This window comes from Neodiprion virginianus, chromosome 3, assembly GCF_021901495.1.
Source record: "Neodiprion virginianus isolate iyNeoVirg1 chromosome 3, iyNeoVirg1.1, whole genome shotgun sequence".
Lineage (NCBI taxonomy): Eukaryota > Metazoa > Arthropoda > Insecta > Hymenoptera > Diprionidae > Neodiprion > Neodiprion virginianus.
In genome coordinates, this window is record NC_060879.1 from 33,410,714 (window position 1) to 33,426,372 (window position 15,659).

The window sequence follows — 15,659 nt, forward strand, 5'->3', positions numbered from 1 at the left end:
ATAACCTGAGGTGGTTGAAGGTGGTCGGAGGTGGACGAGGAGGAGGACGAGGAGGACGAGGATTTGTGCTGGGTGAGTAAAACACTTTTATAATATTTGATGGCAATTGTACTTATATTTCATCTGAAATATTACAAACTTGTCACGTTTACAATAAATTATTTCAATTCATTTTTCGTGCTAGCACATATTCAGTAGCTATGAATAATCTCATACAATTTATTATATTATTAATTAATCAATTAATATTCTTATAATATTTAATGGCAATTGTAATTATATTTCATCTGAAATATTACAAACTTGTCACGTTTACAATAAATTATTTCAATTCATTTTTCGTGCAAGCACATATTCAGTAGCTATGAATAATCTTGTACAATTTATTACATTATTAATTAATTGAATAATTACAATAATCCTTACACAATATTTTTGATGTGTTCCTATACTAAAAATATTCATTAATATTCCAGGTATCACCCGAGGTGGTCGGAGGTGGACGAGCTGGACGAGGCGGAGGACCAGGTGGACGAGGAGGAGGACGAGGTGGACGAGGAGGAGGCGGGGTGGGTCGTGGGAGAGGACCTCTCCTCTCCTCAGAGGAGGAGAGGGGGAGGGGCCGGGAAGGGGGAGGGGTGGGCGTGGAGGGGGAAGGGTCGGGACGGGAAGGGGTGGGGGCGGGGAGGGGGAGGGGAGGGGCGGGGGAGGGAGGGAGGGTGGGAGGGTGGGAGGGAGGGAGGGCGGGAGGGAGGGAGGCACAGAGTGGAGGACGGATGTCGATGCGAGCCCGTTAGAGTTAATAGAGTAGTACACCCCCCCCGCCCGCCGACCCTCCCTCCCCCGCGCCCTCCCGCCCTCCCGCCCACCCTCCCCACCTCCCCCGCCCCGCCCCTCCCCCTCCCCCGCCCCTTCCCTTCCCTTCCCTTCCCCCTCCCCGCCCACCTCTCCCCTTTCCCTGCCCCTCCCCCTCCCCTCCTCTGAGGAGAGGAGAGGTCCTCTCCCACGACCCACCCCGCCTGCTCCTCGTCCACCTCGTCGTCCTCCTCGTCCACCTGGTCCTCCTCCTCGTCCAGCTCGTCCTCCTCCTCGCCCACCTCCGACCACCTCGGGTAATACCTGGAATAGTAATGAATATTTTTAGTATAGGAACACATCAAAAATATTGTGTAAGGATTAATGAAATTAATCAATTAATTAATAATGTAATAAATTGTATAAGATTATTCATAGCTACTGAATATGTGCTAGCACGAAAAATGAATTGAAATAATTTATTGTAAACGTGACAAGTTTGTAATATTTCAGATGAAATATAATTACAATTGCCATTAAATATTATAAGAATATTAATTGATTAATTAATAATATAATAAATTGTATGAGATTATTCATAGCTACTGAATATGTGCTAGCACGAAAAATGAATTGAAATAATTTATTGTAAACGTGACAAGTTTGTAATATTTCAGATGAAATATAAGTACAATTGCCATCAAATATTATAAAAGTGTTTTACTCACCCAGCACAAATCCTCGTCCTCCTCGTCCTCCTCCTCGTCCACCTCCGACCACCTTCAACCACCTCAGGTTATACCTTGAATAGTAATAAATATTTTCAGTATAAGAACACATCGAAAATATTGTGTAACGATCAATATAATTGAGTAATTGAGTAATTAATTAATTAATAATATAATAAATTGTATAAGCTTATTCATAGCTACTGAATTTGTGCTTGCGCGAAAAACGAATTGAAATAATTTATTGCAAGCATGACAAGTTTGAAAAATTTTGAATACAACATAATTACAATTGCCATTAAATATTATAAGAATATTCATTAATTAATTAATAATATAATAAATTGTATAAGCTTATTCATAGCTACTGAATGTGTGCTTGCGCGAAAAATGAATTGAAATAATTTAATGTAAACATGACTAGTTTGAAATATTTTAGATGAAATATAATTATAATTGCCATCAAATATTATAAAAGTGTTTTACTCACCGAGCACAAATTCTCGTCCCCCTCCTCCTGAATCACCGAGATTACCCGCAACCACCCCTAACCACCCCCAACGATCACCGCCAACCACCTCGAGTTATACCTCGAATACTAATAAATATTTTCAGCATGAGAACAAATCAAAAATAATGTGTAAGGTTTAATATAATTTTTTTATCGACATATTTTACCAAAAAGATTATGAGAAGATTGTAAAGTTATAGAAATTTTATTAGCGTACTGACAGCTACTGAATTTGGGGTTGCGCGAAAAACGAATTGAAATAATTTATTGTAAACATGAACCGGGAACCACGGAGCGCTTATCCTGGAAGTCGAGAAATTTTACTAGCGGACTGACAGCTACGGAATTTGGGGTTGCGCGAAAAACGAATTGAAATAATTTATTGTAAACATGAACCAGAAACCACGGAGCGCTTATCCTGGAAGTCGAGAAATTTTATTAGCGGACTGACAGCTACGGAATTTGGGGTTGCGCGAAAAACGAATTGAAATAATTTATCGTAAACATGAACCAGAAACCACGGAGCGCTTATCCTGGAAGTCGAGAAATTTTATTAGCGGACTGACAGCTACCGAATTTGGGCTTGCGCGAAAAACGAATTGAGATAATTTATTGTAAACATGAACCAGAAACCACGGAGCGCTTATCCTGGAAGTCGAGAAATTTTATTAGCGGACTGACAGCTACGGAATTTGGGGTTGCGCGAAAAACGAATTGAAATAATTTATTGTAAACATGAACCAGGAACCACGGAGCGCTTATCCTGGAAGTCGAGTTTCACCGCGTAGCGGACCCGAAGCGCGGGATCGGGGAGGTTGAGAACCCGGTACTCGAAATACGTAGCGGACCCGAAGCGCGGGATCCGGGAGGTTGAGAACCCGGTACTCGAAATTTGCGGAGCGCGACTCTCATCCGTCCGCTCTACTGCGCGGTTGTTTCCAGACTGAGGAATTCGGCTAGCTGATTTTGAATTGGTGACGTCACTTTCTGAACATCCGAAATCCAAACTTTGGTTTCGACCTTTAATACTATGTATGACGATGTGTGATGTACGATGTATGATGTATGATGTATGATGTATGATGATATGATATGATGTACAATGATTTTAGGTTTCACATTTCATACAAGAAATACACACCTCATCTCTCCTGCCGATTCCAGACTCAAGCGGCCAGGCCCTTCGATGGTCAGCCGTTGACTGAAGATATATTCTTCAGTGAACGGGTCGGCTAATAACGCTGCCGTTCTGCGACAGTTGGATGACGAAAAATTTCGCTCGTATCTTTCAAATGTGTGTTAAAATACACTCGAAGTGTTAAGAAGCGTCGTTCTTTCTCTCCCTATCACCTTTCTAGGTCTTTGAATCACTACGCAGCGTTAAATACTGTCTCATATACGAAGCATCCGTTTCATCTCGATCAAAATTAGCGCATCCGTGATGTGTTACAGTTACTCTGAATTTTTTTCCATCCGAATACTTTTCGAAAAACAATTCTGCTCCTCCACCCAACGCAGATACTTCACTTGCGACCAGCTAAAACAACGTTTCGATTCTATGCCTATGAAAATTCAAGAAATCGCGTTCGATAATTTCATGTACAATTTCCGGCCAACTGATCGTTGTGCTGATTGAGATCGTAAGACGTCAAGGTTCGATCAATATTCCAGTAAAATCAAAGAGTTACTTACAATTACTATTCTCCGTTTTTCAGTAGTACGATAAGTTGCATGGTTTACTGCTATTTTACCTACTTACCTAATGATAATTTTTACGGTTGCATCAGAGGTTACCACGCTCAAGTACGCAGAAGACGAGAAACTTTTCTACCAACCTGACAATGCCCATACGTATACTACTCATGATTCTCAGGTCCATGACTACGCAATTTCTAAATATTAGAGTATTTTCAAGCCTTCGTAGAAAAATGAAAGCATTCCGTCATATTACGCTGCTCAATTCCAATGTCTTCGTGTGAATCAAATCAAGATGATTGATTTGCTACGCCCTGTGATACGGTGAGGCTCAAGTTGTAGAACTGGTAGATACGCCCACCCTTGAGGTGGATGTATACGGTACACAACAGAAATATTGGAATTATAATTTTCATTCAGTAATGAATGAAATGTTCAGTAAAATGTAGAACCACTTCGAGGGAAAATTGTAGTCGCCAGGAACCAGAAAGGTACTGCTCCTGTCACTTACATAAGTTCACCTATTTAAAAAACAAATTTTATCAGTGTTGGAATAAACTTATCATCGCCGAAAGTGAGTGTTTATTTCAAATTACAAAAAGCTCATGTTTACGATGAATGAAGTGACTGGTGTGAATGCGAATCTACGATATAGTTATCGAAGCCCCAAGAAAAAAAAAACGGCAAACGAATCTTGCGTATATTGCAGGTTCTGATCACAGCATCAGTTTGTGTCTACATATGTGAACAAAAAAGGATTGAAAAGTTCCAGAAAGGAAGGACACGATTATCTGGTGTTCAAAGTGATTTTTATTATTGAATTTTCATAAGTTAAATATTTATTAAGATTAGGACTGATGGTTGGTTGATTTTCAGTTATCACAAGTTAAAGACTCCTCCTCGCGCTGCACATACATAAAGGCTATGAGTACAAAATATAATATTCAATGTTTTATGATGCTATATACCCTAAATCTGTGAAGATCTACTTAATAAGTATTAGTTGTCAAGTTTATGTACAAATTATTTAATATAAATAAACGGAACCATTTGTAATGTACAAAATAATCAGAAAATTATACAAGGTATTTTTTTTTTTACTTAGGTCACAACGTGTCATGAAATGCTGTACAATATATACAATGTAATGTACGTATACCTATTTGATATTAATTAATTGTATTGTAATTACTCTGCTAGGAAGTAGATATGCTCAGACAGAGTAGGAAATGACTTTTATTTTCATATTTATACTACTTTTCTTTCACTTTATACAGACAGCACATTCATACTCGCACAAATTACATATATATTATATATATACACACACACAGCAGTAATTTTACATTTCAACTCACATTCAGCTACTCGTGAAATAGAAACGTGTTCGTATATCACGTCAATAATCAGTACCAAGGTTTACTTACTCCTATACATTCAATGACTCGGGTAGTTTATTTTTTCTTTCTTTTTTGTTCAATTATACACGAAGTAATCGCTTAATCAATAAAAATGTAGTACTTGGACATACGCTCTATTAGTTATCTTACACCGATAAACTGAACTCACGGTTCATCTTACAATTCCTTACAGCTGTAAGGTCTGGTAATTTAGTTGCCCCAGGAAAATCGGCGCTTTTATTTCGAGAATTCAGACTATCGTATACCTCCTCCCAACTATTTATCTCCGATAAAGATCAAGTACTGGACGCGAAAATTGTCCTTTCTCATCTTTGAACCGAGAAGAACAGCACACTCAGGATTCTTCGGTGGATGTTGTTGAGATTTGAGTACTAGCACCACTGGAAAAGCTGCTTCTGCAAGTTTCAACGGCAAACGCGGTTTCTGGCACTTGCATGAACTGCACTTTGTCTTTCGGCCATCGATTCCTTCCGTAAACGCAGCTAAAAATATTATATTTCGTGTCCATTTCCACATGGCTAAGATTGCTGCTGGGCCTTCGTTTCAGTACCTTTTTTGCCATCAAACTTCTGTTGTTCTTGTACGAGAGTTCCCGTTTGGGGCAGAAAACTTTTCTCAGCTCCCTCTTGACGCGGCGTGATCTGTACCCGAAAAGCAGAGGGCTAACGTATGCCGCCAGTATCAAAAAGCTGAGCGCCATCACGTCGTAATTGTGCGGAAGTTGGTCAGCCCCGGTAAGACGCAGCGGCTCGATGTTCCTGACAATTAATAGAACTACGTACGGCGTCCAGCATATCAGACCCATCACTATAACGAGCGCACTAATTCTAGCCGCCCGCGTTTCTTCCCGATATCTAAACACCGAAGCATTGCTGATTCTGTACTTCAACGAGTTTATGTAACTCGAGGTACTTTTCACGCTGGAAACACGATGAAGAGGTATTTTATGAGGCGGCGTAATCGTCACCGTTGGCGCTGGGCCCCCATTAGCTGAACTGCCCAATAGAGAAGACTCAGCTTCGAGGAAATTGTGACCAGACAAGCTTTTATGGAGAATATCTTCCGGCTGGTCCATTGCGCCGTCCGGCCGATGATACCCGCCGTTTAAGTAGCGAGCGTTTATTGCCGATTTGCCGTTGGTGTGAAGACTATTCTGCAATCTTGACTTGGCGTTGTGAATTTCGAGGGCTGCACGCGACAAGATACCACTACATGTCATTTTACTATCACTACTACTACTACTTTGTACTGTGTCCATCATTTTTGATGATGCAGCATTTACGTTGGAGTGAATATCCGGACTGGCCAGGACCTCGGATAGCTGCAGCTGCTGTTGCTGCTGACTCGTTGACACCGAAATGTCCGGCTCAACACGATCGGAATCGCCAAATTCTTTGAATTTGTTTGGTCGACTGCTGGCCGTTGAGAGTTCTGTGTCCAAGATGAGAGGTATTCGATTGGATTCCGATCGATCCTCAAAAGTGTTGTGGCACTCGGCAACTTCTATGTCCTCGAGTCGTCGGTTTTTCGAAAACTTCAGCATCTCCTCTTCGTCCTGGTCCTCCTCCTCATTGGCGCTGCTTTCGCCGCTCGAGTCCTCCGGTATTTTCAACCGATCGAGGTTCTTTCTCAGAATTTCCTGACAGAGGATATCGTGAGAAGATTTACGTCTGTTATCGGGACGATCGCGGAACTTGCTCCGTACAATGTTGTCGTCCGTAAGACGATTGTCTTCTTTTTTAGTAAGGAATTCCGCCCTTAGCGCGGATATAGGAACTTTGGAGATTTCTTTGGTAGCGTCGATTGTCTTCGCCGGCTTTTTCGGCGACACGTCAACTTTCTGCAAACCAACGGTGAAGACAACGCCACTCGATGGTTCTTCTTCAATTGCCGACGAGCAAAGCATCATCTCGGATCTTCCCCGCGGTATATGACTAGGGCTCGTTTCGATGCTTTCGTCGATCGACGACAGACTCGATATCTTTGGGATCCTACGAAAATCATCGGTGGAAAAGTCATGCCTGACGTTCCCGTATTCCTCGCAGAAACTTGGCGAGGACAACATCGGTCCGGATCCGGTGCGTCTGGCACGTTCCGAATTTTTATGAGCTGCCGAATAGATGCTTACGTACATCCAACAAACACCAACGAACGGCATTAGGTAAACGAAGAGGGTGTAAAAAGTGGCGTAAGCCAAGCCGTAGGTAACATAATCGAGCGTTTCGTTTCCCAGCATCGTGTTATTAGTGTCCTCGAAACTCTCTCGAAACGTTTCATCAAAAAACATTGTAGAGTTCTCAGTGAGCCGCACGTTCTCCTCAATGACGGAGCTGCCGTTACTTTCCGTGACCTTCACCTCACTCTTGAAGTCATATTTCTCCGTCCCATTGCCGATGGAAATTGTCGAAGCAAGACTCATGCCCAGTCCGGGTTCCACGACGAGTCGATGATCGCTTAAACAGGCCAACCAGAGGCTGTGAGGATGGGGATTGAAAGCTGCGAGAAGGGCCAGGAGCACGGAAACCAGCCATACAGAAACGATGAGCACGCCGCACTTCAGCTTGTCGATTCGCGTACGATATCGAAGGGGATCGACGACCGCAAAGTACTGATCAATCGCGATCAGAAGAACCGAGAGTATCGACGATGCCGTCACAAAAGCCCCGGCACCTTCCGAGACGGAGCAGAGGCTGGATCCAAACGAGTCTGTCGGCGGGGTGTCCAACATCAGAAGAGGGGTCAGGATCACGCACGTCAACAGATTCGACGCGATCAAGTTCATCACGAATCTGGGGAAAAAGAAAAGAATACGGTCAAAAAAATGGTGTCTGGCTGCCACTGCTATTTCAGTGTGAGCGATATATTCAACGTTATTAAGGTGAGGCGAGTTTTCCTTTTCGTTTTTCGTCGTATAATTGTATTCGAACAGAACGGATGAAAGAAGATTTGTTACGGTGTGTTTGGCCTCGTTCCTCGATTTTTATGCGAGTTTATAGATTATGCTCATCGCTACCGCAAGTTTTATGAGCCGAAATCTTTTTATGGTTTCATCTGACCTAGCCCAATCCGGTACTCAAATAAACACTGCCATTCTTCCATGAAGATATAAATAGCAACCTTTCTGCAGATCCGTTTAAATGCATTGCAGGAACAACAGCAATGGTAGATGTATAACCTGCACGGCCGCGTTTACGACGGTTGCAAAATTAAACCCCGGGATAAAACTGCCCAGGAGAAAGAGTTATGGCCGATATGTTTGAAACGGCATACCGATCTTAGTTTGTGTATAAACACTGATCTAATTGTATTTAACCAAGGGATCAAAACGATCGGTTATAAAGTACCGAGAGATGTCAGCGAATGTAACACGTGACCTGCATCTCTCTGACAGGATTGAATGTTGAGCTTGGCAATGCGCGGGAGATGAGCTTGCGCTTAATTCTCCCGATAATAACGTAAGATAGTCGGTGGTCGAGTTTATTATTTTACGTACACCCTGACTCTAGAGACGCGAGTATAACTCGATATAATGAAATATTGTACGAGGACGAGTAACCGAAAGCTCACATCGAACGCTGAGCGGTACCTGCATCTACTTGCAGTCGAGGACGACTAGCGTATTTATGGTGGATCGACGCAATATCCGGCCGGCAGTCTCTTGACCGATTCCAGCTGTGCTAACGAGTTTAGTAAGCCAGGGGTGCGAACTCGTTCCCTACAATAAACATGTGTCCATATTTTCGTCACCTCGACTTCTGCTTTTTCGTATACTACAAAATCTGCGTAAAAGCGAACGACCTCAACCTTAATTCCTAACGCTTAGTCTGACCCAAAATGTGATGGGATTACTGAAAAGTCTTGCGGACGATCGATTGGTTAGATGGATTCATCGGTAAGAATCCACAATTTCATGTACAAAAGAAATTTCTAATTGTACTCTTGGATTTGCACTATGTGCGAATTTCAATTCATTCTCCGCAGTCCATTAACCAGTTTGTATTATGATGATGCGGTAAGGTTTGTAGGTCGAATGATTATCGAGTTGTTTCATGTGCGTTAATGAACACCGAGGTTTTTTTACATTTTGTACGAATGAATCGATGAGGCGGCATGAGTATGTAACATATTGCTTATTTCGGACTAGAATATTAATGCAACTACTTGTACCTGTCGTGCATTCCCACAGCTCTTTCACGATACAAGTTTATATTCACGTGTCGACTAATGGTAACATCAATAACAAACTGTAACGACCCCCGTGGTAGAAATTAGTGATTTTGACTAGTTGAAAACTACAATTTGTTTCGCTATTACCATCTACTGAAAGTACGCGGGGAAATGAGAAAGAAAAATATTACATTACACATGGATACCCAAGTTATACATTGTTCCGACAGTGAATAATAGCAGCGAATGGAAGTTTTTAACTTTGTGAAACATTTCAACGAGACACGTTTATCGATTGTTGAGCCTAAGACGCGATGACGGGTGAAAAACATGCTTTTACATTGTGTCGGTCTTTGGAGGAGTGGCAGGCGTATAATCGACCGAGTCGTCGAGTTAAACATGCAGTCTTGAATTTGACCACTTGACGAACGTACGTAGGCATATTCTTAGTTTTTCGTTAACGTGGGCGATACATAGAAATCGAATAAATTATTCTTGTCTCTGACGTCATTCACATTTTTCAACGCCATGCTGTCTTTATTCCTCCTGACGAGTATCAACAACTATAATCTTAACGAAAACGCGATACATCTTAATATATTTTTCCAACGGCAGAGAACCTCTGATAAATTCTTCGGTGCACTTTATTATAACTTGACCTGCATGTGTATATATTTGCGTTTTTAACAATGTTATGCATAATTATTTGTTTAAATTATGGATTCCAATCTCAAATATTTTTACTTTCTTTCCATTTAATTCGTTCGCTTCTGCGTAGTTTTCATTGGAATTGGAATGGAAATATTGAGAGAATTTACCTACCCAGATCAATGTTCGTGGTATTTTTAAACGGCCATTTATCTAGATGATATAACGAGAGAGTCGAAGAGAAATATCGATTTTCGAAAATACACGCCTGTAACCGCGTCGTTTGAAAAGCAGTACTGGTAGAAAAAAAAAAAAAAAAAACAGGTGGTGAAAATAAACGGTACGAAAGTTAGAAAAACTTATAACGTTCGTCATTCGGTAAAATTTCGGAGAGGAAAGACGGAAGAAAAAGTTTGCAAGTGTCAAGATGACCGAGCTGCATGTGCCTAATGTTTTTTTTAAATTCCCGCGTGAAAACAAACACGAGATTCCTGAAATTTTATTTCATACATTTTAATAATTTTAATCGCATGGAAATTTCCTCCTCAATTTTCAATCAATGATTATTGGATATATTTAGAATTTTTATTATAAGAATTAACCCTGATATTTAAAATATTTAACCTTAAATATTGCTGGGAAATTTCCGACTAGAGATGAAAGTGAGGAAAAATTAGATATTTGACGTATAAGAATTTAAAACCTGGCGCAAAATCAACATGGCTAGATTTGAGACACTTGTCATTTTCTTTTGCCCTGAGTCATTTGCGTCACTCTGTATATAGGTACCAAGCAGTATTTCACGCCAAGTAAAATAACGGCAAGAGTAACTGCAATTTAATTTGGCGAAAATTTAATTTTGAAAATTTTTAATTTCCCAAGTAGCAATAGAAGCTTCTCATAATCTGCTCCTGATTGGCTATTAAAACGTAAGTATCTGTTCTCCTAATTAGCTATTAAGTCGTTTGATTATCCGACGAATCGTAAGTAGCAAAGTGGCCGGCCACTTGGTTTGTAATAATTTTAAACCGCTGAACGGTGAGCTTACTGAGAAAAGTGTATTATATAGGCGTGACAATGTGAGAGCACAAATTTTACCGCCTCAGCCGCGCGCCAAGAATTGCAACACTTCGCCAATCTTACAAACTTTCCGGAAGTGGTTGGCTGCGAAAGCAAAACTTCTCTCCTATCCGAAAATATCACGAATTTTCCCGTGCACAACGCACTGTCCAGCTTACTATACGATATTATTCTCCAACGACAGATGAGATACAACAACGTAAATTTACGACAGAAACGAATGAATTGAATGGAAAGAAAATAAATCCTGACGAAAAATAATGATACGGAGAAAAAAAAAAAAATTAAAGGAAAAGCAACGTGGGAGTTGAACAAATTGTGACACAATGTTCAGAGTGCACCTCAATTTACTTTTGAGATATGAATTGCCACACGGGTGGATGAAACCGCTTCACAAGATTTGTTGTCTCGAGAAACGGAAAAACAGAAAGATGTGAATAAGCTATAGGTAGAAAAAAAATGAGTCTAGAAGTAATTCGTAAAATTAGAATATAAGCAAATATTTGCACGCATATACGTTTCCTTTCAACGTGCAGCAGGTATAGTATCGCTTGAATTTATTACGACATATAATATGCGAGAGGGTGGCAGGAGGGGGAGAGGGGATTACGTGACCTTCGATTTTACGATCCAGCGCATTTTATCCTCTCGGCGGAAATAATAATAATAATAATAATACAAAAGCATAAAAATTGAAAAAGATAAAGTGCTTCTTCGTATGATTAAGTAGACGACCAGCGGGTCTCACCTGTTCGATATCGTGCGTAGGCCGGGTCGCTTGAGGAAGGCGAAGAGGAGGGTCCCGTTGAGGAGGAAAGACCCGAAGAGGACTATCGTCCAAAGCACCATCGTGATCCACCATCCTCCACCTTCGGAACTCTCCGGCGCACCTCCATCCATTCATAAATAATTGTCCAAGCCTGAAATTGGAAAAAGATAACATTGATTGTAGTTACAGTCGATGTGCCAGAGAAACTATGTATAAGGATGTTACGACAAATGGAAGGAACACATCAATCTGGGAGCAAAAATAAAAAAGTGTATTTCGTGTGCTTTTTCTTTCAAAGCATTTATTTTAGTAGAAAAAAGAAAAGGCTGGAATGTGATTTGGTTATGCGTCACCGGAAACCATGTCGCAATTTACGTTGGAACCCGGTTAATTTCGATTTGCACGAGTGCTACAACGGCGGTGCAAAATTTATAGGGATATGATTTCGGAATCCGGTCTCATTTTCAACATCGCGGGATGGAATCGGTAGGTCGAATATATATAACCGACCAATTTCCGGTACATCCGGTATATAGCCGTGGCAATCGTCAATATTTTGCACAAATTCCAGCGAATTTCCGGTGCCGATTGGCACGCCTTCGCATATATGGAAACCCATGCACGATTACGCGTACGCGTCAGTTTGACGTTTCCTCGAATTTGATAAATGTAAATCTGAATTAGTAATTCTTGAATGAATTTGACAATTAAACGCAACGCAGGTCAAGATTCAACGGTTACAATTGGAATCGAAACAACGCGAGACTTCGTTTTTCAACAATATTTGTAAGACGAAATCGATGAGGGTGTTTTTCCATCGATTAAAACATCCAAGGAAAAGTCAAATATGTGGTAAGACAAATTTATGAAAAATGTAAAGCATCTAATAGCAACCGCGACAAAGAATCAAACAATTAAATATGGGATAATAGATCATTGATTTATGAACCGAGTGATTAATCCTCTACGACTAATTGACGAAGAAAATTTCTTATACTACTTATGCGACTTCTGCACCTACGCAAAAGTCTGGCAAATGTCCAACTTGAAAATTTTCTTTTTTTTCTATTCTGTGAGATAAACCAAACGAAAAATGACTTTCCATTTTCGTGACTATCACGTGATGAGAAACAAAAAACCACAGTTCACGTTGGCAAACTGTCGCTGCGAAACATAAACTCGATACTGGATGTAGTCTTCGATTCCAGAAATGAAAATGTATCGAGCGAATGAGATTTTAATTTTACGAACTCGCAGCCATGGTGGATTCGATTTATCGCTTCTGACACCTGTCCAATGATATTTTTCATTATAATTCATATTTCCGCACGATGTCACATTTCGGTTCTAAAAATTATTACCGGTCGCTGGTCGCAGTTATTAGACCTGGGAGACTAATTTTACTAGTTTGCGTAAACTAGATTCTTCACGAGAGACGATAAGTGTTGCACACATGAAGCCAGGTTGAAAAAAAACGCACTTTTTTTTTTTTGTCTATGACTAGACGAATTCACTCGATAGATGAATACACTAATCTCGTTCGTTTCCAATTGATGAAAATATCAATGACATGTTTACACCCGTGAGTGCAGAAAAAAAAATGAAAAATTATAAAGTTTGGAGTAACTCTTGTTGGAATACACTCGAATTTCAGCCGAAAAATAGAAACGACCTAATTTGAAATCGCAAATAAATCAAATCTGTTAGCTCGTCACGATTTATACTTGTCGCATTATCGAACCGCTGACATGCTGCAAGGCGGAAGTTTCGACTCGGACGATTTCAGAGGTCGAGACATCGATTGGGCGACAGTGGGACAGAAGGGAAATTTTGTTTGGCGGGATCCTGAAAATAAAGTCATTCGCGACGATTTTTTTTCACGGCTGTTAGAGTGGAAGTATGAAAGAAAACAGAGATTTGAGTTAAACCGAGAGTACCTTACCTAATTATTATATTTAGAATACAGCCTGTAAGTAAGAGAGAAAAAGGTGCGTCCTCGTTTGAATAAAATAACAATTTTTCTTCAAATTTTCAATCCCATCAACAAATAAGAAACATGCCAGCGTTACAACTGCCGCCTAAGTGGATATTTTATATTCAAATATCGGTTCCGTTACGTTCAGGAAATCTGGGGACGCGAATTGTACACCACAGTGGGCAGCAGCGGACATTATACCAAGAAATAAATATAAATAAATAAACGATTTAAATCCACCAAAGAAGGCCTCGCTACGGAGTAAAGTCGTCCTTTGGATCGGTGGGAGTTTAATAAATCCGAATAACCGCGATACCAGAGAGACCAGTGGATCGTATTTTTAAACGTTGTCACAGCAAGGAGTTGATCTAACAATAAATAAATCTGCTCGTAGGAGCGCCGTAAGGCTCTCGGCGTTGTTACACGCGCGAAAAAGCTCGAAAGTCTGGCCCACGCGGAAGCCTTCTGATCAGTTTCGGTTGTTCGAGGAACACCGGGTTGAACAAACGTCTGTCAATGAGCCAAGTATAATAACGATGTAGGTATAGTCGTCTTTACCCGGCGTCGCTACGCCGTCTCGTTATTCGCTGATCCGTTGGAGGCGTAACGAGTCCTGGACCATCTAGCGGAATACTTATTTTCCCATCCAATTTATTTTTACGAATGAGCCGTACCCAAGTCAGTCCGGTTTCCGTGTTGTAACACATCACCATCGCTCCTTCGAACCGGATGACGAGTGGAAATGTCTCGAGCGGTTCGCTCTTCGCCTATTTGTAATAACAAACCGGTGCCCTAATCGAATTCTGCCTCATTCATTAAATCGCCGGCTCGTTTCGTAAGAGTGGAGTTGAACGAGAAGACAAACTAGATTTCAACCATTTCCAAGACGACACTGCGGCAAATTTTGCAAGCGGATTTTAGTACTTAGAATTTCGGTTAATTAAACAAATCGCTCCGGTGGGTCAGAATCCTGCGTTTCTATTCAAGTTTCAGAAAGTTGAAGTTCCTCGAATAAACTTGACTGTTCACAAGAATTAACATGAAAATATTCGAAAAATTTGCAAATTCACGGTTTTACACAAAACTAGGCACGCGCAAGTTAATAAATATAACCGATGTACTGACAATGACGGCCGTCAGATCGTAGAGTGAAATGTTCTGAAAAATTTCATTAGATCAGTCAGATAGAATAAAGAAAGTTAATTGACCCGTATTTTTTATCTTCTCAATTCAATGTTTGTTAACAAAGATATAGCGAGTTGAATTTGCGTGACGTCATAACGTTCGTATCGTAGTATAACTATATCTAGTCTTTGTTAACAAAACTTTAAATTGGAAAAAAGAAAAGATACGCATCATTTATTTTTCCACCTTTTATCCCACGGACCTAATGGAATTTCTTATTCAATGAACCACGATTCTCCTCATCACCGCCGTTGCAACAATAATTGAATCGAATGGTTAATGCAGCTGTATAATAAATCAGCCTCTCGTCATTGCAGGATAACTTCCAACTTGAGTATGCGGTTGAGAAAAAATCACTGCGGAAGCTCCGACATTTAGAGAAATACAGGCATATATCCGTTATTCAAAACAAGTTGAAATCGATTCGAGTGGAAACGATGATGCAAATGATGGTCCCAGGCACCAAGGTAGGGTACCATTCAAAGCGCGCCTACGCATCCGGTGAAGCCTTTTCCATGATCGACGTCGCGACTTGTACGTGTGCCGGTTGTTCATTAAATCCCTGCGACGGCAGCCGGCGGCTCCAGATTGTCTGCAATCTCTCTCTCATCAATACCTCCAACGACTTCAAGTGTCTTCCAATGGTCTCGTCGTCCCACTCGCCGAAGCAAATCAACGGTGCCGT

The 15,659-nt window shown here is 40.8% G+C and overlaps 1 protein-coding gene across 1 annotated transcript in view; it reads right to left on the reverse strand.

Moving 5' to 3' along the window:
• Positions 1–4,521: 4,521 nt before the first annotated feature.
• The window catches only part of LOC124300228 (uncharacterized), a 46,178-nt gene continuing 35,040 nt past the window's right edge, over positions 4,522–15,659 (reverse strand). Inside the window, exons 2-3 of the mRNA XM_046754058.1 lie at positions 11,794–11,965; positions 4,522–7,939 (exon numbers count right to left, since the gene is read on the reverse strand). Of these exons, the coding sequence (XP_046610014.1) occupies positions 5,485–7,939; positions 11,794–11,945 (2,607 nt within the window). The 5' untranslated portion in view covers positions 11,946–11,965 and the 3' untranslated portion in view covers positions 4,522–5,484. The remainder of the gene's footprint in view (positions 7,940–11,793; positions 11,966–15,659) is intronic.